The sequence below is a fragment of the Dendrobium catenatum genome, unplaced genomic scaffold (genome assembly GCF_001605985.2).
Source record: "Dendrobium catenatum unplaced genomic scaffold, ASM160598v2 fragScaff_scaffold_847, whole genome shotgun sequence".
Taxonomy (NCBI): domain Eukaryota; kingdom Viridiplantae; phylum Streptophyta; class Magnoliopsida; order Asparagales; family Orchidaceae; genus Dendrobium; species Dendrobium catenatum.
Genome location: NW_021319309.1, coordinates 958065 through 981404, shown reverse-complemented (window position 1 = coordinate 981404; position 23340 = coordinate 958065). Strand labels below are relative to the sequence as shown.

Below are 23340 nucleotides of genomic sequence, written 5' to 3'. Positions count from 1 at the left end.
TTTCAGGTCCGAGCATGGGAGCAGGAATGGAGATTGATCGAGACTGTCAGACGAATCCTTTCACTATGGATGCCTGTGGCGTCACACGTAGTCGACAGGAGACTGGGGTCAGACAGGTCGTTGTCTGGCGAGGGAGGTCAGAAGCACCTTAGTCGGCAGGAGACTGGAGTTAGAAAGATCGTTGTTTAGCGAGGGAGTTGGGAAGGACCATAGTAGGCATGAGTGGGGTCAGAAATAAGACCGTAGTAGTAGGGAGGTACTCTGACAGAACTCCGGGTATCAGGTGATGGTCTGACAGAAGTTCGAGCCTCAGGTGTTGGTTCGGCAGCACTCCGGTGTCAGGTGGTGGTCCGTTAGTGGCACTTCAGCGTCAGGGCCACTTCGGCTTCGGTTGGCACTTCGGCATCTTTGGATGGTCGGGTGGTGGTTTGACAGAACCTGGAGGTGGTGCGACAGAATTCCGGCGGTGGTGCGGCTGAACTCCGACGGTGGTGGATGAGCTTCCTTCTCTTCCTTATACTATATTGGCTCTTCTCCCCCTTTTTTCAAGAGGAAAATGAGGTTCTATTTATAGATTTATTGAGAGGCATGACTTGTAAAGAAGTTGAATATCAACGGTAAATTAGGAGTGGTTCAGATGAACGACCGATCTTGACTCCTATAATCATGCACAATTCAATGGATATTTGACTCTCTTAATGTTATTAGAATTTGATGAGCTTGGGCTCGTTGGATTCGTCTCATCGAGCCATTCAATTCGATTGTAAGCATGTCACATTTGAAAACCATTTGGTAATCCAAATTGTAGTTTGAACCTTCCAAAATCACTTCAGGTCTTTTGATTTGGACCCATTTGAGCTTGGATTGATTCGAATTTGATGTCGTTGAGTTTGTATTTCTGAGACGTTCAGTTCGACTATAAGTTTGCTAAAATCAGAGTTTGGATTGTCTCCGATTTAATTTTTGAAGTTTTCAACTTGATTTTGCGTCAAGATTCGTGCCCGATCAGGATAGTTTTTCGATGAATATCAATACTATACTAATAATTAAATGCTAATTTATATTTGAAATTATTTAAAATTTAAAAAGAGTAAAATAAAAATGAGTTATAGTTGATTGTAAAAACATTTAAAGTATTAATCAATTTAAGGGGCTATTTACTATAAGTATTCAAAATGCAGGATTTCAAAATACTCGTGTTAAATTCGATTAAAATAATAATTAAATTATGTTAAATTTCAAATTCACTCAATAGTTTATCACTGAACTTTACATTCTATTTATTTTATTTCAAATATGATTAAAATAAAATAAATAATCATACATATTTATTTTAGGCTCAATTAAACATTTTAAAATATTTCAAATACATATTCCCTTTCTAGTAAAATAAATAACCACTTAAATCAAAGTTATTTATATATTAAGTAAAATTTAAATCTAGCTTAAATTAACATTTTTATATTTTATTAAAGTTAATTCCATCAACTTGACCACACATGTTTCCAGTTGTTTCGGATAAGGTTGCTAAGTCGATCAGTCATGGTTAAGCCGGCATCAGGGAGTGGACCCGTATTCGATCGATTTTGTATCAATATTCAATAAGAAACGAAACCTCCATAACAAGCGCCACGTGTACATCTGCCAACCCGCTCGAGCCTATTTCTCCCCTGGAAAAAAAAAAAAAAAAAATCTCCCCCCGAGCCACACGGCCCACTCCCACGGGAGAATTTATGTTTCGCATGCGGAAGATACGCATAGTTAATTTACCGAACCCGGTCGATTGAGGCTACGCCTCTGGCCCTCTGCTTATCTAGTCCAACCGAAGCCCCTAAATATCTGGACACGTGGCGCATTTGGGCAGCTTCGGTTTTCGTCCGGGTTACCAGCCCAGCCGCTGCTCTCTCTTTAGTGCTTTCTTGCCGCTTCAGTCTCCTCTCCATGGTTCGTTTCCTTTTCCTTCTGCTGAACCCTAGAGGAGAAGAGGTGGTATTTGGCCTTCTCTGTTTCTCCTGAGCACGCGGTCTCCGATCGATTGATCGCCCAGGGCTGCTATTGGGTTTTATCGAGCTCTTTCTAGCTGCCGATTGTTTTTTATTGCTCAACGGTTCTTCCCTTGTTATTCACTTTGTTCTGTTCCCCCTTTTCTTGTTGTTGGTGCGATCATAGTGGTTTTTTACTTGTAAATATTTCAATAGTTTGCTCTTGTTCTCCATACATATGGGCGTGCTAATATTCCCGGTAGAATCTCGCCTTCATTATTTTGGCCAGGGCTTACCACTTCGCTGATTCGATGGCTTATCTCTATTGAAAATGTTCATATTTTTCTAGACGGAATTAATCATTGTAACAGCTTTGCAGTTTTGCTTTGGCTTATACCCAGTCGGCTAATAGCCGTTATTATTTTGTTGACTGGATAATCAGTTGGCTTGGGTCGTAATATTATAATAAGATAGCGGAAGACTCTTTTAGTTCCAAATGTTTTCTCTTTATGACGTTGTTATGACTGCTTTATTTTGGCGAATCTCGTCTGATGCTGATTCTGCAAAATAGTTATCTTTCTGTCGATTTTATCATGTTCCAATTGACGCCCAGTTTTGCAGCTGTGCTTCAGTATTTTAGCTGTCATAAATAGTTATCAGAGGCCAGTAAATTTTGTTGAAGAAATTTATTCGGTTGTTTTTTCTTATATCCTAGTCCGCAGATTCTATTAGTCATGATTCACTTATTCTTCAATCTTAACACAGGTTGAATAAGCTTATTTGTCATGGAATTCATGACCATTTAGAACTTTAAGAGTTGGGGAATCACAGATGACTGCCCTGTTACATTTGAATTAACCTCAGAATGGGGGGAGCTTGCTCAAGGAAGAGAGGTCACTCGGTTGAAGATGAGGGTTCAAGGAGAGTGGCCTCTGGGAGACTCTCAAAGGCTGGTAGTTCCAAATGGTTGCTATTTTCTCTTCCGCGTTGTGGCTCAACTGTTCTCCAAAAGGGACAGACAAAGTGTCCTACTCTCATGGAGCTGTGTGTTGCCAAGATTCGAGAGGTTCTTGACTTATTGGTTTCATTTTCCTTTCTTTTAGTTTCGTTCTATTCCACTCTTTTGGTTTTGCATTTTTTTTAAACATTCCCTGGATATTCTTGACAGGACATTGCAAAATACAGTAGCTTCTCTATGTTACCCAGGGACATAAGCCAACAAATTTTCAATGAATTGGTCGAATCTTTCTGCCTGACTGACGCATCACTGGAGGCTTTCCGGGATTGTGCTATTCAGGTAATGTACTTGCAAGTTGCAACATTTTTATTTTAGGAGATAACGTTGTACGTGTCATATTTGACTTTTGTTCACTGTTGAACTGTAGCTTACTGCAATAATGACCTGGCTCCAAGCATGTTAAAGATAGCATGCGTGAATGGACAATTTCCAATAATGTTTGGGAAATAGTTTCTCATTATGTGGGATATTTTAGATATGGAATTGTTTATGAAGAAAGATTCACATGGAACATCTCAAATATATGCTACAATGTTATTAGTTGTAACTACAGTGATAAGATTTTTCCAATCAGAATGCCTACTACATTTGTTTTCTTACTTATTGTGAAATTAAGGGTTTTGGAATTCTAAGGATTTTCCCTTTCCCAATCCTGGTGCTGAGAAAAGAATATAGTTTTAGTGATCATGGTAGGATGATACACAAATGCTTATATTTTCTTCGCAATCTTATCCATATTTTTAAGCTCTGCTTCTTTTGACTATTTTATGTAATGTGGATACGCTCAATTTGACTATCAGGATATGCTTTTGGGAGAATACCCTGGAGTAAAGGACAGTTGGATGCACGTTATTGCTTCTCAAGGGAAATCCTTACTGTCCCTTGATGTTTCTTGTTCTGATGTAACAGATTCTGGATTGCTTCATCTCAAGGATTGTTCTAACGTCCAGTCTTTGTCATTTAATTACTGTGATCAAATTTCAGATCGTGGCATGGAATATTTGTCTGGTAACTTCAAGCTATTTTTTTTTTCTCTTCTTAGGTTCATATTGTTCTACAACTCATCAAATAACCAGGTAACTTTTTATGCATGCCAGATCATGACCAAGTAATGCAAATTAAAAGAAGTTTTGAAATGATATAGAATGCAAAATAAAAAGAAGTTATGCAATTTTTAAAAATTTTCTATTGAAGATGTTGTATTATCATATTATGATATGTAATGCAAATTAAAATGATGTTATGCAATGTTTGAAAGTTTTGGTATCAAAGATGGGAGCAACCTAATGCAAAAATGAGGGCGCAAGATTCACGAGGAAGCAAACTAGTGACATAGTCAATTACTATCCACTTAGAATATAGAGAATACGAACATTTATGAGTCAGAAAGTGTTCCTGGAGAAAGTTATCATGAAAGTTTTATAACGTACAAGTTATAATGTGCTAATGTTCATGGTCATATTTCTCTTTAGTGATGTGACATAATTGATTACATCCATTTGTTATTTCAATCAATAATTAAGTAAAAATGCAAAGAGAATAATGGAGAAAGAAGAAAAATAATTTGTCAATCATACTTACTCCTGAACAATAGACGGTATCATTAGCTAAGAAATTTGGGAGAATAAAGGCTCTCACATCCAAAATCACTTAGCTCTAGCACATCAACTTTGCTGAAGTGAAATTTTTTATTCATTAGTCATTCGGCAATTATTGATACCCTTATTTATTGAAGGAAGAGAAACAACAAAAGTAAACACATATTCTGATATACTTGATATTTTGAAGTTTTTTAATTGACTTTGACTGAGCAAATGTGCATTATGGGTCCAATTTATTTCACTAGGAGTGTCCGAAAGTGATAGCATCTTATTTTTGGTAGCGAGTTTAAGTGGTTTTTTTACTTGTTGAATGGAATTGAGATCTCACAATTCACTTTCGAAAAAGTGAGAAGTGGTTTCCATTTTTGAGGGCTTGGATTTCCCCTAGTTTTGCATTTTTACATACAATAACAATAGCATATATTAACTTTATGGTATCATTTGCATGGATTAGTACTTCTGTTTATAATAATAATAATTGTGACTTGATAAAAATAAAATTAATGTAGCTCAAATAAGCACATAAATGGAGTTCACATGAAGTGAGTTGCAACAAAACATACAAAGGATATCAACACAACTCACTTTGATGCAACTCACCCTAGTTTTGAAACATACAAAGGATCTTGATCTAGTTTTCATTATTATTTTTGCCATCTGCTTTAAACTAACTACCCTAAATTTTTCCTAATCTTAAAAAATATAAAAGAGCTGCTATTATAAGTTAAGTATTTAACGTCTAACAACTATCCTTAATTAAATTCTTTAGCCTAATTGGGAGGGGTAAATAAAAATAGAGGTGTATGCTAATGAAAATAAGACTCTAATCATAATGTTCTTGCAAAATGAGTTCGAAATCTGTGTGGTGTTTTATTTGCAATCTAATTTGTGTTCTAAAAATTTGATCTCAAAACTGAACTCTTTTAGTAGTGCCGGCATGAGTTTCTCAGAGTCCACACTAATTACATAACTTTAGTGTATTCATATGTTTGTCAAAATTTTTTTTTTTTAATGTAAATGTAAAATTAGATTATCTACTGGCTTAAGTATTTGAGTTGAAGTTGTGCATTCTTCATTCCAGTTCGTCCTAGTAAGTTTGGTGGTGTAAGGAACTGATACACCATTCTCATATATAGAAAATAATAATGATGTAGAATTACGATGCTTGCAAATGATTATATTAAGAATTTGCAAAAGTTCTTGATTATAGTAATAACAAAGAAACTTTTAGCAACTAAAATAACAAATCAAAACGTGAAAGGGGTCACTTTCGTTTAGGCCAAGTTACACATCAAAAGATTTGAATCTTCAAAATAACGTAGAAAACAACATTATGCCAAGTAGTAGTTTTCAACTAAATTCCTAGTCTAACAATGAGATTAGTAAATAAATGAATGCACACAAATTCCTACGTTTACTAAGCTTTAGCAGAATAGGGCGAGCCTGTCCTTCTTGATTACAATCAATTCACAAGAAAAGATTAGACTTAAGAAACACAAGAGGCAAACCTTCGCTAAGGATCGGCAGCAATCTTCCATTTGACGATCTCCAATTGTTCTTCAATAGCTTCAACTAAAGTGTCCAAGATGCGCTCTATGTAGTCCTCAACTGTGTGTTCGATCCTCGGGTTGACATCGAAGAAGGTTGAATGGAGAATATGCACGAACCCGTGCTCATCGTACGCAGGTCCGTAGTCAGTGTCGGGATTGGCCATTCATGGAGGCTAGATGATGATGTCTTCCCAAGGATTGCTAGTTCTCCCCGGACGTTGTTGAAAAGAAAGAAGTCTCTCTTCAACTTGAAATAAAAATGAGGAAGAGGGGAGGCCGGCCCAAGAAAAAGAACCACAAGTGGAGGTAGGAGTAAGTTGAAGGAAAGATTTCCCTTCCAAAAAAATCTGATATAAATTTCAGATTTTTGAAATTAGAGAATAGAAATTTAAACGGGAAAATTCAATCCCTCAATTTCGGGGAGGGGAATTAACGAGGGCTGGCGGTTAGCCAAGCAAAGGCCGGCGGCTATAGGGAGGATGGGGAGGAAATTAAGGAGGCTTTATTGCTTCCTTAATTTGGATGATTAGATTTAGGATGAATTAATTCGTCCCAATTAATTTAAGGTCCAATGGAGGGAAAGGTTTGAAAACTTTCCTAAAATAGATTTTATATTTTAGGAAATAATTTGAATTTCAAATCTGGGGAAATTTGGAATTCAAAGACCAACTAAATGATGACAATCCCAAATTAGGAAGCAGCTAGGTGGAGATGTAAGTGGTGTTTTTGTGGGTGGAAGGGGGGCGACTTGGGAGGGGAAGGACCGTGAAGATGAAGTGGGAGATGGAGGGAGGTCGGAGAAAAGAAAAGATATGAAATAGAACCACGAACCCGACTCATCTAGGTTGGTGGGTGATGCGCCGTTCTCCCTCTCCAAGGGATCTCTTTCCAATCTCTCAAGCTCTCTCAAGAACTCATACAAGGAAGAAATTTTTTTAATCAATCATTCATTCATTAACTTGAAAAGAGAACAATGAGGGCTATATAAAGCCTCATACAAAAGACTCAAAGACAAAAGACAACAATGCCCATTGGGCTTACATTCGACATCCCTTAATAAAAGATTACAACGAGAAACTAAATAAAACAAATAAAATGCGACAACATAAATAAGAAAATACATAGAATTAATCAAAAATACAATGACTCAATGACTCAATCGTGGCCGTTGATCGGCTAAACCTTCCATAATCTGATGTCCCCATCAAATAATGGCTAGCATGACATGGCCGTTGGCCATAATTTTGAAGCAAAACCTACACGTGACTATGGGCTTTAAGATGCATAGGCAGAAAAGGCTGGTTGTGGGCTTATTTATGTCAGCACTTATCCCGTACGACTTTTCTGTTCTGAGTTTGGAATTGTGCTTACACAATATTTACTTTACTGAATTTATTTAGTGATATTTATTGCTCGTTTGCAATGTTTTAGCTAGAAAAAACCAAGTTTTTTAATGCATCAGCAAGTTATTATGCATTCCCCCCCATTGATATTCTTTTTCTTACAGGTCTTTCAAACTTGACATCACTAAGTTTTAAGAAGAGCAATGCGATAACTGCGGAAGGAATGAAAGCTTTTAGGTACTTAGTTAACTTGGTTAATTTGGATCTGGAGAGATGCTTGAAAATACATGGTGGTCTTATTCATATAGAGGGTAAGTTCTTGGTTCTTTCAATTTTATGGGTTTTCTTAGATATGTTGCAATGTGGTAGCTCTTACAGTCGGCAACTATATGTTGCTTGAGCGCCTTCTGAGCATGCGTATACTTTCTCATATATATGTACTGAATTATATATTGTTGTCATTTGTCTGATTTCTAGATTATTATTTGAAGTTTATAAATGGTTGTTATTTATGGCCAATCTGACGGAGGAAAGTATTTTTTTGTTGGCGTCGTTAACTGAATGCTAGGGTATATATATATAGACAAATGTAAATAATACAGAAGTAATATAATAATAGAATATCCTCAATTATGATTATATTTCAATAATAACTAATTGTTTCAATATAGAACTCTAATGACACTCTTTTTCAAGCTCGAGCATGTATTAGCTTTAGTTTGTTCTCCTAGAGCCTGGGTATAGATAACAACTTTTCTTCACCTGAGATTTGAAGAGTGATGATTTTTTTGACAAGAACATCCTTTTGATGAAGTGGCAATTCCCTAGCGTATGTGTTAACCTCTAACTACCCATGACTCCAGCCGAAGCTTCATTCCGTTAACCACTACTCCACATTCCCACGTCGTGGAAATAACTGTTGCCTCAACGATTAAAAAGAATGAAGGAAAAGAGACGCAATCAGGAGGATAGTTTTCTTTTACTCTCGGACACTCCGGTTCCTATCACTGCCTTGAGCGAACAAACCCCGATCCAATCTCCTCTCCGATTGATGCAATCAAACCCCAAGCCATCCTCCATTATGACTGCTGTGATCTACTCGATGCCGGTCGCCTCACTCCCGACAACTCCCAAATTTGCTCACGCCCTAGCCTTCGTCTGACTTCGACTCCTCCCGTCCGCCTCCACTCACATAGCCCAATCTGCATGTCGGCTTCAACTTCCATGCAAGCAAGGCCGAACACCTAGGCCGCGTACTTCATCTCGCGTGAACCCCTAGCTTGTGCTGATCTACCTTCTCACTCTTTCGACTACTCGTCGATCCTCCCTTGCCCGATCCGCCTCTGTTTATGTGAATAGTGAGTGAGGGAGAGATGTGAGAGCGATTATGTATATACTTATTATAATAATAATAATAATAATAATAATTTTAATATGTATATATTATAAAAAAAGGAAAGCATGAGACGTTGCAATCATCAACCAGTAATCGTCAATCATATACTTCAAGATAATTCCGGGACCAAACAACATCCTGAAGCCCTCCTCCGTTGAATCCTATCTGACTGGGCGGGTTTGAAAGGGAGAGTATCCTCTCCTACCTCCACTAGCTGGGAGGGGAGGTCGGGAGGTCGCCAAAAAATTTCCAAAATTATTGTACTGAACTTTTACATATTTTTGGAAATATTGGAAAACATTCAATTGATTAATTTAACTTAAAAAATAATAATTTTAAATAAGCAATTCTAATTAAAATAAACTAAAGGCTTAAATTAACTAATTATTAATCTGATTAATTGATTAACTAAATAACTAGTCAGTTAATTTAATAAAAATAAAGAAAATAAACTAATTTAATTAAATAACTAAATTAACAAAAAATAATTAAAACTCAATCGAAACTCTAATTGAGTTGAAATAAAAAGTTTAATTAAAATTAGAAGCTTTTAAAATCATTTAATTAATAAAATCAATTGATCAAATTCAAAATGTTCAATAAGAGGAATTTAAATAATTAAATAACTAATAAAATTAAAGTTTACATAATTAATAAAAAATCTCTTAAACAATTGAGCAATCAATTCAATCTAAATGATATAAGAATTTTAAATACTAATTAATCCCAAATTTCAACTTAAATTAAATTAAAATCAATTAAGCTTTCTATAAAATAAAAAAATTATAATTATAATTATAATTAAAAATTTAATCAATTAATCGATCAAATGAAATTTAAATTTTATTAATAATTAAATTATTTTAAAATACAATTTAATTAACTAACAGAGCAAATTTAATTTCAAAATTAAATTTTAATTAATTAACTTAATTGATTAATGGAATTAATTAAATCAAAATAAAATAGAAAATAAAAAGAAAGAAACAAAAATGAATGTTTTTTCTCACTATCCAACATAAGTACAAGCCACAGCTTTCAAACATAAGCTCTCCAACACTCTCTATTCTCTAGCAATAACTCAATAGGCAGCTCTCCAACAAGCTCTCAACACTCTCTGGCTCTCAGCAGTAACCTCAACTGCAGCTACCTAAAAGCTTTCTAAACTATTGACCACAAGCACCTGCAAACAAGTAAATAAAAGTTAATACATAATAAATAAAATTAATGCTAAAAAAAGTAAAGCTACTGCTAAAGCAGAAAAGCTACAAGCTCTACTTAAAGCTAGATTATAAAACAACTGCCGGTTAGTAAGTGTTGAAGCAGTGACTACTAGCTAGTAAGTTTCAAAATAACGATTGCAAGCTAGTACTAAAACAAAGTTGGCTAAACAAGCTGTTGACACTGGTGTCAAAACTGTGAAGTCTGTAAAGTAAATTGTACGGGTAATTATTTCCTCGCTAACCTAAACCCTATAAGGTCCTATAGGTCACTTCTAATAGAAGCAGTAAATTGTACGGGTAATTATTTCACTAAGTATATTTAGTAAGTGTCCCACCGTTGCTTAGCTCGTGTGGGAGAGAACCGGTTGGGCAAAGCTCAGGTCCCGGGTTCGATCCCCTTGGGCAGTAGCAAAATCCTTAAGTGTTGGCCCGGGCTAATGTTGTGGGTAGCCTGTTAGGTCGACCGGGATTTACAATCCGCAAAGTAGATTGGTTCCTCGTAAAAAAAAAGTGAAACAATATACGCCTGAAAATCATCCAACAACTTCTAATACCTTGGGCTACAATAGCGACCAAATACCCATAAGGGCAAAAGCGGGAAAAACTGAAAATAAAATAAACTACTACATAAAATGACTCAAAATAAAACTTATGATCGTGGTCGTCGATCTCCGGCGTCTCCTGATGGTACTCGTGTCGAAAATGCTGACGATGTCCTCATCACAGTAAGTCCCATATAATCATATATCACGAAAATAACCTTAAAACCCATTCACACCTAATATTAGACAGCTTAGCCTATAGTAATAGGTTGTAAGACTCGCTTTTCAACCATTTTTAATGAAAACCTTAAGTTCGACTTTTAAGGAGAAATGTCTAGGTAATAACATAATCCTAGACCCCTCTAATGGGAAAGTTATTAGGTTTGGTCACTTGACAAAGAGATACATCCATATTTCTCTCTGTCTACAGTAAAGCACAGTCAAAGCGTAGTTGCTGTAGTAGATGCGCTTTGACTGTGCTTTTATTGTAGATAGAGAGAAATCCAGATGATTCTCTCTGTCCGGTGTCCGCACCTAATAATTTGCCCCTCTAATGACCATCCTAATCTATAGGGCTATATTGTAAGACCCATCATATGGGCTACTTAGCTTACAAGGCTAGGTCATAAGATCCGTTGTGAGGCAATTTCTAAATCCAGAAGATATAAGATCTATCTAAACATCCAAAATTCATGGGCATCTTAGTCTATAGGATTAAGTTGTAAGACTCATTATATGGGCCGCATCTAATAGAGGTTGTAAGGCTCGTCATTAGGGCTACTTTCAAATGAAAGCCGTAAGCCCCTATCAAAATCCAATCACACAGGCAACTCCTAAATGGGGCCGTAAGACCCAATTCAAATTTAAATTATGGGCAACTTCTAAATAGAGCCATAAGTCCCTATCTAAAATTAAAGAACGAATATATATCAACTTTAGTTTACTTGGGATCCTTGAGAGGAGGCAACCTATAGCTGCTAATCAGATTTCGTGAACACTACAATCAATGGTCATTAGTGTTTGTAGACTGAATCCTACTGTATGTCTGGGATGATGGAACTATGAGATCTTAATCGGGTCTACCTTTATCCCCCACATCAGAGTTTAGAACATTAATACACTGTTTGTAAGACCCAAACAACCATCCAAAGCATGCATCAGTTGGCTCTTTCACGTTAATTGGAAATTGAAATGGGATGGCAGTTGCATTGGATCCCACTTCAAATTGGTTATTGCATACAAACTGGCTGAATAGATAAAATTACACGGCACAGTTAATAGAAGAAGTATTCGGCCAGCGCAAAGAAAAGAATTCGGCTACAATGCTTTAGAAAACTTATAGCATATAGCAGAAGAGAAGAAATTCATTGATTAGCTACAAGCCAATAGTTCTTTTCTCTATTTCAATTTCACGCAAGCCAACAGAGCAGATTATCGGGCGAGATATTGTAGGAAGAAACGACACAGCATGCAGTTCGGCACAGTGCAGAAAACACTGCAGCAGTATTCAACAAAGGATTTTTACACTGTCGGAATTCGGCTGTATGAATGAAGCATTTGTTGTAGAGTTGGGAACTTGGAATTAGATGAGAACAATTGATCAGTAATCGTGTGGAGCAAGAAGAAGAAGAAGAAAAACAGCGAAATAAAAAGAAAAAAGAATCAGAAGTAATTGGTTGTATGTTTAGTTATAAGTATTTTATAGAATTTTATGTAATAGTAGTTCTTAAAAGAAGATTTTGTCTAAACGTAGGAATCTATCATAGTATATGAGGAGAGGTAAATGTTCATATTAGTATAAATTGATTTTTATGACATTTTATTTGTATAATCAATGGTGAAATTTATAGAATTAGAGAAATGACTTTTAGGTAACTTACCTTCGTAGAAGAGTACGAAGTAGAGAATTGAAAGAGACACCTCGACAATGAGGCAAGTAATGCAATTATCTTAAAAATATAGTTAGCTTCATTTATAAGCATGGAGAGCTAATTTTGAATACTTTAAAGGTCTAGAAAATGATTATACCTCCAAGTTTCCATGTATAAATGACCTCTTATATATTTGAATAATGAGAGTTTAAAATAAGAATTATTATGCTTATTTAAAGATTTTAGTAGTTGAAAATATCTTGGAAAGAAGCACAATTCTTAACATATGGCATATACAATTTTCTTTATACAAATTATATAACAGAAAGATCGTTATGAAATCATGTTTGAAAAGTATGAACTATGAATATGTGAAGTATAGTGAATACAACAACAACAACAACAACAACAACAAGCCTTAATCCCACTGTGTGGGGTCGGCTACATGAATTATTGAATTCTTTTTCTCCATTGTGTCCTATTAAAAGTCAAATTCTCATTTAAATCAACACAATTTCTTAAAGGATTCATATCATTATTATTTGACAAGTTTTACAATGGCTGTCAACTACCTAACGTAACCCTCCACTTTTCTCATCCAGGATTTGGGACATGGCAATGGCAGTGTTGTGAAGTATAGTGAATATCAATTTAAAAATAAAATTTGGCTATAAAATAATGTATAACTTAGAATTACAGGTGAGGCAAAAAGGGTCCTCATGTATGATATTGCATTGTAAGTGAGACAAAAGGAACCCTAAAGAATATAATACCTGCATAGCAGGTGGGGCAAAATGGACTCATAATGAGACAAATTGCCAGGTTTATCTGCGCTCCATTGAACATGCTGATAAAAGTTTATCCAAATCTTTAAATTACTAATATTGATATTCAATAAAGATTATCAGCCTAAGCGTACTACAAAATTTTAGGAGGAAGGGGATTGCAAAAAGTATCAATTTTGATGATAATGGTATATGAAGATTAGATATATACAAATAGTGCTCTTGCCGGTGGCACATTCCAAAACATTGGCTACCCAGTCAAACACAAATATAGAAATGTTAAAAACTTTCTATGTTCCCCCAAAAGAGGTCTCAATGAATGCGAATCCTTTTTTCTACAAATCAAGAGTGATAACACATCACACTACTCGGGAAATAGAATGCGAAAATGATTGGGAATACAGTGATATGTTGATAATCATTCCTCAACATCCCCTACCCATTATGAGAAAGCTTATGAAGAGAAATATCTTTTTCGTGCAAACAAAGAAGTGAGCTCGTTATTTCAGAGAGCTATGGCATAACGAGCATGCACAAAATCTTATTGACACTTATTTGTCTATAACATGGGTTCTCAGATATGCTCGACATTCATGTCTCATACGAGCAAAATCGTACTACTATCTTGAGTACCACTGACATCCATGACTCATGTACGCAATCTCCTACAACATTACTGACAAGGTGGAGGGACCACCAGAATATGAAAATCAAGTAGAAGATTTAATTGTAGATCTGAAAGAAGTTCCTAAAGAGTTCAAAGAAGGTGGTCAATTCACTATGGATGAACTCAAATAACTCAAAGAGATAAATTTGGGTACCGAAGAAGATCTAAAGCTAATCTTTTTAGTGCAAATCTCTTGCACGATAAAGCAGGAGAGCTAAAAATGTTGCTTCTTGAGTACAAAGATTGTTTGCATGGAACTACACTGAAATGCTCGGTTTATCACCAGAGGTGGTAGTGCATAAGCTCTCTTTCAATGCCAAAATACAGCCTGTGAAACATGCACCCAGTCGAATGCGACTTGAGATTGAAGAGAAAGTCGTCGCTGAAACTAAAAAGCTCATTGAAGCTGGCTTTATCCTGGAATAAAAATGTGCTGACTGGATTGCCAATATCGTCCCAGTAAAGAAGAAAAAAGGTCAAATTCGCATTTGTATTGACTATCGGGCCTGAATAAGACATGTATGAAGGATGATTTTCCACTTCAATGCAGAACTTATGGTCGATAATACATCGAACCACGATATGTTCTCATTCATGGATGAATCGTTGGGTTATAATCATATTAAAATGGACCCACCTGACCAAAAACACATTGCCTTTCGAACCCCCGTCAGCATATACTTTTACAAGGTTACGCCGTTTGGATTGAAAAATGCGGGGCCACATATCAAAGGACGATGACCCGCATCTTTGATAATCTTGTACATAAGAATGTTGAGTGTTATGTTGATGACTTGGTTGTAAAAAACAAAGTTCAACATGGGTAAAGGTTCTGTGCAAGTAGTGAGCTGGGTGTGTTCTTTGAAGATGGATCGTTTAAGACTTTCCCTTTTTCGCACCATGAGGTTCTAAATTGTCAACTTGAATGCTGATCATCAAATTCTCTGTTTCATTTCCAAAAAGTACAAATGTAATGAAGGAAAGTACCTTGCTTTCCAACCCTTTTTAGGGTCGGATTTTATGCATAGTCTTGTCATTCAAATTACCGCCATGACGTTTTATCATACTTCCTTTCTTTTACATTAATTTCTGTTTTTTTTAATTGCTGACAATCTCTCGGTTTTCTTTGTTCTGTAGGCATTTTTTGCTTCATATTTTTGAACTATTAGATTTGTTTTTTCTTTTGTTTTTGTTGTGATGCTTTATTATAAACCAGGTTTAAAGAAACTGGAAACGCTCAACATTAGATGTTGCAATTGTATAAGGGATGAAGACATTCTTTCTCTATCAGGTAATGCTATTAAAATTTTTTAGTGATTTTATGTAGTTGATACCTCACAATTTAGTTATTTACCAGTAAATATTTGACGGGAAAAATTGCAAATTTCATGAACTCATGCTTACATTAGAATAACTGAGAATAAGAGGATTACATAACTTATGTTAGTTGTGTTATTAAGTACGATACCCACAAAGAAATAATTAAGTGAATGCATATTATTGAGCAAGAGCGAGAAGGATAAGAAGTTTGATCCGTTTACCATCCATCAAAACAAAAATCAACTATATTCTAATATCACACGCTCTCATGTGCATGTCAATCATGATTTTAGACATGAAATCATTGGGCATTGCCTAAGCTTGCTTATACAAAAAATATATATAAAATACTAAAAGAATACAATGTAATACAGAAGGCGTGGTTATTTATCATGTGGAATTGTGTGCCTAAGAAAGTAAGCCTACACTGCTGATTTTTGCATAGGCGCAGTGCATGTTATGAAATTTACCTTACTAGAAAGTTTCATTTTTTAAAGATTGGGCGTATTACTTGTCTGAACATCTTTTTTTTTGGGAATACAAAGTGTATTTTTAATTTTCTGGTTGGCTCAATTATTTTAGTTATCTTTTTCCTTCTGTACTATATGATATTTTTTCCCATAATATTTCCCATTGCCCAGATCCGAATTTATCTTGTCGAAAATATTATTGTTTTTTCATATTAGCTTTTACATAAATCAACTATGCCAAACAATTTGGGTTTGCCCACCTGACATAATGAATGAATCCAACTTGAACTCTTTTGGGGCGGATGGTGTCGGGAATCTTGAAGTTGAGAGGGTACAATGTGGGCAGAATGGAATTACGAAGGTTCAGGAGTGTAGTTAGAGGGGATTAGGAGATCACGGAGTGGAGAAGAAAAATGAAGAACCATGGTGTTGTGATGGACTAGGAGATCACGGAGTGGAGAAGGTTTTAAATTGAGGGACTGACCAAGGTAAAGTATGGGATGGGACTTAAACAAAGATATATACACACGTACTTAATTTTTTTAACTTCAGTAATAACTCAAATGATGGTCAAAAACACTTGTGCGATAAAGCATTTATGTAAATGTACGTGTTCTGTATTTTTTTTGAATTAAGAATTGAGATGAAAAAACCTGAAGTTTATATAACATTTAAACATTACATATATGAAGTTCAAATTAATATTTTCAGGTTTATATAAATTATATTTGAAAAAGACCAGGTTTGTTTATGTTATATTTCAAAGAGGAGTGAATGTTGATACATAATTTGAATTATGTCAGCTTTCAAATCTAAAAATTAAAGTTGAGGGGATAAGCCACTTTAAATAGAGCACATGAGTGCACAAAGAGAAAATTATACCTGTTAAATTGTAGTAGAAGTCATTTACTTATAAATTATTATCGCGTTGAAAGTGAGACTTGAAAAGTACTAATCTCAATAAAATAAGGGAGCTGTTCTCAAATGACTTCTGAAGGTTTTCCAAAATGGCACTTATACCCCCTTTAGTTTATGAATCAAAGCTGTTGAAGATGCTCTAAACATCAGAAGTACCTTTTGTTGCATCTTTTTTAAATTTGAAATTGATGAGGACATTGGACAATATCAACGAGTTTATCAACTTAGGAATCGTAGATCGATGGCTACGATTCACAATCTTTATTTTTGATGCATTTATGTATTGCAGTTTATTTACTAATTACGATTGTACCAATTCTTTTGAGTTCGTTTGAGTTGTAGCCCAAGGGGCATTTGAGTCATTATTATTTTATTTTCTAGGCCTATATATTGTGGCCTCTTCTATTGTAATGGGATGATGATTATGAAATGAAATTTCAGATTTTTTTTGTTTGATCTCTTTATGAGTTTTTGAGAGGAGAAACCCTAGGAGAGGGCCTTGCAACACCCGTCATCCACCGGTGGATTCCGAGACTCATGGTTCTTCATTTTTCTTTCCCTATCACCGGCCACCTTATCTTCCCTCCCACCACCGCCGGCCAATCCAACCCACCTTCTCCACCCGCCGACCTTTTTCCCTACTCTCCCTCTAAGCCACCGGTCACCCCTCACCCTATCCACACGCCGACGGCCACCCCACCTTCACCCCCAAACCGCCGGCCTAGCTAGCCCTAGCCCCACCGTCGACCACCCCTTTCCTATTTCCCTTGGATGATGAAATCAATCATCATTAACACCTACCTAAAATAGCCTAATTGGTTTGAGAAAGATCTAAATAATAAATAATAAATAATATTGAAATTCAAATTTCAAATACTCTCCTAAACTAAGAAAGCTAAATTAGGAAAGTTTATAAATTGTGATCTAATTTAATTTTAAATTAGATTGGTCATTCCTATTTCATCCCTAATTAATAGGAGTGCATTAGGAAACTATTAAACCCTTCCCAATCTCCCCCCTTTTCTCTATGCCGCGGGCCCTCCCCATGCTCCAAATTTTTTAATTCAAAATTTGAATTATTATCTCAATTGATTACCCTCCTTGGTAATTAATTTTAAAGAGAATTTAATACCCTAATTCCCCTAACCCATATTTGAATTTGAATTTCAAATTATTTTCCCTCATTTAATTAAATCTAAAATTAATTTCATATTTAATGCTCTTTCCATATCCCCAAACCTAGACCCCATAAACCCTATTTCCCTCCACACTTGGCCGGCCCTCTTGTTTTCCCACCCTCTTTGAATTTCCCAAATCTCATGAGCTCTCTTGCAAGAAAGGAAGTTAATCATCTCTCTTCCCACGGTCCACTAGTGCATGACCGATCCCGACATTGATCTCGGGTTTGTATATGACAATCAAGGAAGGATGGACATTCTTCGATTTGAACTTGAACTTCGACGATTCCGTGGAAGGCTACATTGACTGCATCACCTTCACGTTGGCACTGACAATTGAGGAGCACCTCCCAATCGGATCGTGGTCGATTGTGGGACGTCCACCAATCCATCCATCGCCGGCTACCTTTCCATCAACGAAGATCTTAGGCTTCTTCTTCCTAATGGTGATATCTTGTCTAGTGTGGAGTATCTTCTTACGCTAACCCCACAAGTCAATGAGCGAGAAGGTCCTTAAGGTGAAACCTCTCATTATTAAATTGTGGATTTTGTTATTGGCTCATAAAATTTACCTTTGTCTTTGAAGTTTGATTGAATTGTCTTGGTTAATCTAACATATACTTCTTTGCTTAAGCAAGTTGAAAACTACGAATTTATAGAATATTTCTTTGTTGTGAACAATAACTTTATATTAGAAAGCTTTCAACAATTGCTCTTCTTAATTTCTTGTTAACTCCTGTTGATTGTTTCACATCAAAAATATGGTGAGCTTTTGTTCGCTCAAGAAAAACAACACGAATGCATTAAGCCATGAATTCTGCTTTGCAGCTGTAGGATTCTATCTTCCTTGAGTCAATTGTAGTTAATCAGATTTTCCCTGAGGTTAGTATCAGGGTTTAATTAGATCTGAGTCCTTACTTCCCATGAGCGCAAGCATTTATAGTTAATTATCCATCTTAACACATAAGAGAGAATTCTCAATTAATAATGAATAAATTTAGGAGTTTTAGTCTCAATTGTGGGAAAAATGAAGGTAAACCCAATCAAGATCTTATTATTTTGTCATCCCGGGTATACCATAGGTTTCAGTCCACAAACACTAACAATTATTGACCGTAGTGTCCAAGGAATCTGATTAGCAGACATGAGTTGCCTCATCTCAGGGATTCCGAGTAGACTAAGGTGGTTAGATGTGAGTTTTAATTTTATTAGGTTTTGAGGTTTACACCTATTAGAATACTCAGAAGTTAATTTGGTTTGGGATTTATAATTTCGTTTAAAAGTTATCCAGATATTAAAATTAGTGGTCGTACAACTTCTTTATGAAGTAGCCTGAGTATTTGAATTTGGGTCGGGACTTACGACTTTCATTGAAAGTAGTCCGTAAGGCGGGTCTTACGGTTTTTATTAGAAGTAGTAGCGCTTTGACTGGTTTTATAACCAAGCTCTATAGAAAAACTGCCTATTATTTTTGAATTTGGTTAACATGTCTTACAACTCCCTTAGGAGTTGCATGTAGGTTTAATTTGGAGTGAGACTTACAGCTCTCTTTAGGAGTTGTCCGGTAGTGGGTCTTACAACCTAGCTCTACAGCAAGGCTGGCCATGGACCTAATTATTTAGGTAGGACTTATAGCTTCTATTTGGAAGATGTCTGAAAGTGAGTCTTACAACCTAATTCTTTAGACTAAGATGCCATTAATTTTGGGAAATTTTATTTTATTTAGAGATTCCCTAAAGTGTGGGTCTTATTTTTTCAAAAGTGGTCCAATAGTGGGTTTACAACCGAGTCCGATATACTAAAGATGCCTAGAGATTTAATTGTTTGTTTGTTTGAGTGGGTAGCTGTTGTTTTGTTAGCTTGGCACCAAATTGTGATTTTCAGTTGTTTGCTAGTAGTTTATTGTTATGTGACACTAATACTTTTCACTGCATTAGTTTCTATTTTTGTTTTAGTAGTTCAGCACTTTACTTGCTCTTTTTTTTTACCACTGTTCTACTCTTTGTCTGTAGTTTAGTGTGACATTTGTTCTTTTTCCTACTTTAGCATTTATTATGATATTAATTTAATTTCAATGTGTAATTTATTTCATTTGTTTGTTTGAAGGACTTTGTGTTATTTTTGAGTTTACACAGGAGAGTTGGATAGTTGTTTGAGTGAGAGTTTTGTTTGGAGAGCAGTGTTTGTGAGTTTCTATATTAAGATAATGAAAATGCTCGTCCTCTGAAAATTTGCTACCTCAAAACACCCAAAGGTCATATGATAGATTTTTTATTTGAGAGACATGGAGAATGCTCTCTACAAGTCGAACCTTATTAGTGTGTGAAGTTTTTACACTGTTTTTTGAGGAAATATAGCAGCAACAACAACAACATCAAGCCTTTATCCCACCATGTGGGGTCGACTACATGAATCCTTTTTCTCCATTGTGCCCTGTTAAGAGTCAAATTTTCATTTAAATCTAATACAGAAATGTTATTTCTAATAATATAGCTGGGATAAAACTGCATGTATAGCATCTATGCTGTATAATCCTAATTGATGTGCTAGCATATCTTGTGAAGGAAACGAAGTGTTTTTCAGCCATGTTTGTATGGCTCGTGGAATGATTAAAATTTCTTTTCACATAGTTTCAGACCTACTTGCTGTGGCAAATTCTTGGGGACGTCTCCCAAGGGAAGATAATTCTTCAAGCTGGAGCAGGTGGAGGGCCATAATGGATTAAGAATTGCACTAAAAAAATGAAAGACTTGTTTTATGAAGTTGTCTATAATATCACATACTTATTGTTTGGTTATTGTAATCTAGTATTTGGTTAAGGAGTTTGAAAAAGGTAAAAAATCTTTATATTTATTCTGGATAACTGAATTGGACATATCAGAAATTAAGTCTGGGTTCCTTATCAGCTTTTGATATGACATTTGGAAGAATATGATTAGAAAACTGGAATAATTATAGATCAAAATAAATGAATATAGTGGAATTTAATGGAGTAAAGTTCAGGGGAGGGGACATATTAGGAAGATTCTTTTTTCAAAGTGCATTTATTTAAGTTGAATTGTATAGTGTATTTTCTTTATTGTATATTGTTTCTGTTTTCTTTATTTAATATTTTTCTTGGAAATTCTAATTAAAATTTGACTAACGGATCCTTATTTAGGCCTTATAAACTTAAGAGAGCTACAAATGTCATCTTGCAAAGTCAGTGATGCTGGCATTTCTCATCTGAAAGGTGAACACTTGGATATAATTTCCCATATATGTATGCTGTATTATTGTTATTATTTTTGTTTAATAGCACATTATTTTAACTTGGTTTTTTATTGTCCGTTTACTCTAACATACATATTATCAACACAGGTTTAAAGAAACTTGTTCACTTGAACTTGGAGGGTTGTCCAGTGACTGGCGCTTCTCTAGAGTTTATTTCAGGTCCTTAACATATAATTGATTGCTCCCAATCCTACCCCAAATCTGTTGTTGCATAGCAGTTTGCCTGCTTGTAAAATTTTCTAGCTATTAGCCTTTGAATTTGATTTTCTTGTGTGATGCTTTAATTTTGTGCTTCTGAACCTCATAGATGATTTGGAATTAAAATAAAAAAGAAACCCCACTCACTTCTACAAAAGTGTTGAGTTTTGTAACTCATGTTATTTCAATTGTTTGTTTTAGATGTTCATTATGCATCTACATTTCTTTTCCTCATCTTTTTTTCTTGTATTCACTTGATGTTGCTTATGACTTAGATGCTTAAGCTTCTACTTCTATTGTTACTCTGTGAACATTGTGTACCATGCTCTATTGTTGCCTATATTTGCATGCAAATGATTTAGCGTTACTATGAATATTGTGCTTTGGTGTCATGCAGTCTATATAAATTCTCGATTTCGTTTGTAATTGTAGTTGCCCATTTACAATATCTATAAAAGCCAATTAAATGCCTTAACTAAAAAAGTTGTTCTATGAATTTTACTTTCATAGGATGAGATGGTTTCAGTGGCATTTTCCTTTTCTCTTTTACTGATTGATGTCCAAATCACTTGAATATTTTATTTTGGACCTTTTGCTTTTTAATCTTATTGTACTCATGTTGTAGTGTGGTAATGCTTTTTTATAAACCCCCGTTTTAATCCCTATGCTTATAAAATCAAACAGCTTCCTCTATTTATTAGATTATTTTTTCAGTTCTCATTAAAACATTAAAACAAGTCTTAAAAGATATGGAAATTCAGTATGCTTCGTTGCATTTCCCGTCCCTGAACTTGAAGTTGGTTAATTGTTGTAATTAGGTGGCTTCCACACCAATATTTTATTCATGTTTTAATTTAATGAAGCTGTTTTATTTTATTTTATTTAAATTTTGCGAATAGATGTTCCATACACTTCTTTCCACCGGTTGCTATCCAGAGATAACCTAGTTCAAAGGAGGAGACCTAAATGTGCTAACGGCCCCAATATTAGTGGTATCAAATTGCAATCTTTTGTCACATTGCACGGGGTAATTTTGCAGTTGTTATATTTTGGATGGTGTCATGAATCAATGTTATATTGTAGGAAGAATAAATAGAAGAAAACCATCATAATCAAGCACGGCAATGCTTGTAGAGGAAACTTATGGATCATATTGTAGGTGTTGACCTCTATACAAAGAAACAAAAAGAGCCAAAAAAAAAAAGGGAGAAATCCCGCGCACATACCTCAAACCCGTCGGATCCGCGAATCTTGCCGAAATCGCGCCGATTCGGCGCCGTTTGAGTCGCATCCCGCGATTTGTGCTTAGAACCGACCTTGATCGCTGCTCTTCGACATCTTTAAAAACCGACCAAACGAAGCCTTCGCTCCCCTGTTTGCTACTTCTCTTCCTCCCGCCTCTTCTCTGCTGAAGTCACCTGGAGCCCCTACCTTACCTTCCTTCTCGTTTGCTACCACATATGACCCCCATCCTCTTCCATTCGCAGCCTGATCGAACTCCATAACCTACCGATCTCCAATCTCATCCCTCCATGCCATCAGTCCAGTGAGAGAGAGAGAGAGAGGGAGAGAAGAGACCTACCTTGTCACACCCCAGTTTGGCTCACCCTCTACCACAAACTGAAGTATAACAGAGAAGGATTTCAACATATCAAACTCCACTCTTAACAACAGGAAGCATGTAATATTACTTATTGAACATCAACATAATTAAACAATTACAGAGCTCTACTAAAACTTTTGAACTTTACTTACATATCAAAAGGTTTATACAGCTATTATTCAGATCTCCTTGTACTCCAAAACATATTTACATCAAAAACAGATGATCACCTCTTTCTCGCCTAGTGCCCTATGGGCTCCTTTCCCTTACCTGCAGTACAACCACTGCTAATGAGCTATTGCCCAATGAAATACACCAACAATAGACAAGAATTAATAATAAACAAATAAGAAATGCTTAACAATGTTAACATATTGAAATGTCATATTGAGCCTGAAAGTG

General features: G+C 35.5%; 1 protein-coding gene across 5 annotated transcripts in view; it reads left to right on the top strand.

Annotated features, from left to right (window-relative positions):
* The first annotated feature begins 1825 nt into the window (after positions 1 to 1825).
* The window catches only part of LOC110104009 (F-box/LRR-repeat protein 14), a 44732-nt gene continuing 23217 nt past the window's right edge, over positions 1826 to 23340 (top strand). For 3 of the 5 annotated variants that reach the window (XM_028696821.1, XM_020832938.1, XM_020832935.1), the window contains exons 1-8: positions 1951 to 2107; positions 2748 to 3048; positions 3151 to 3279; positions 3801 to 4008; positions 7659 to 7805; positions 15195 to 15269; positions 21025 to 21096; positions 21225 to 21296. In XM_028696821.1, the coding sequence (XP_028552654.1) occupies positions 2848 to 3048; positions 3151 to 3279; positions 3801 to 4008; positions 7659 to 7805; positions 15195 to 15269; positions 21025 to 21096; positions 21225 to 21296 (904 nt within the window). In that variant the 5' untranslated portion in view covers positions 1951 to 2107; positions 2748 to 2847. Of the gene's footprint in view, positions 2108 to 2747; positions 3049 to 3150; positions 3280 to 3800; positions 4009 to 7658; positions 7806 to 15194; positions 15270 to 21024; positions 21097 to 21224; positions 21297 to 23340 lie in introns of all 5 variants that reach the window. The other 2 variants (XM_020832936.2, XM_020832937.2) reach the window with 2 other exon arrangements.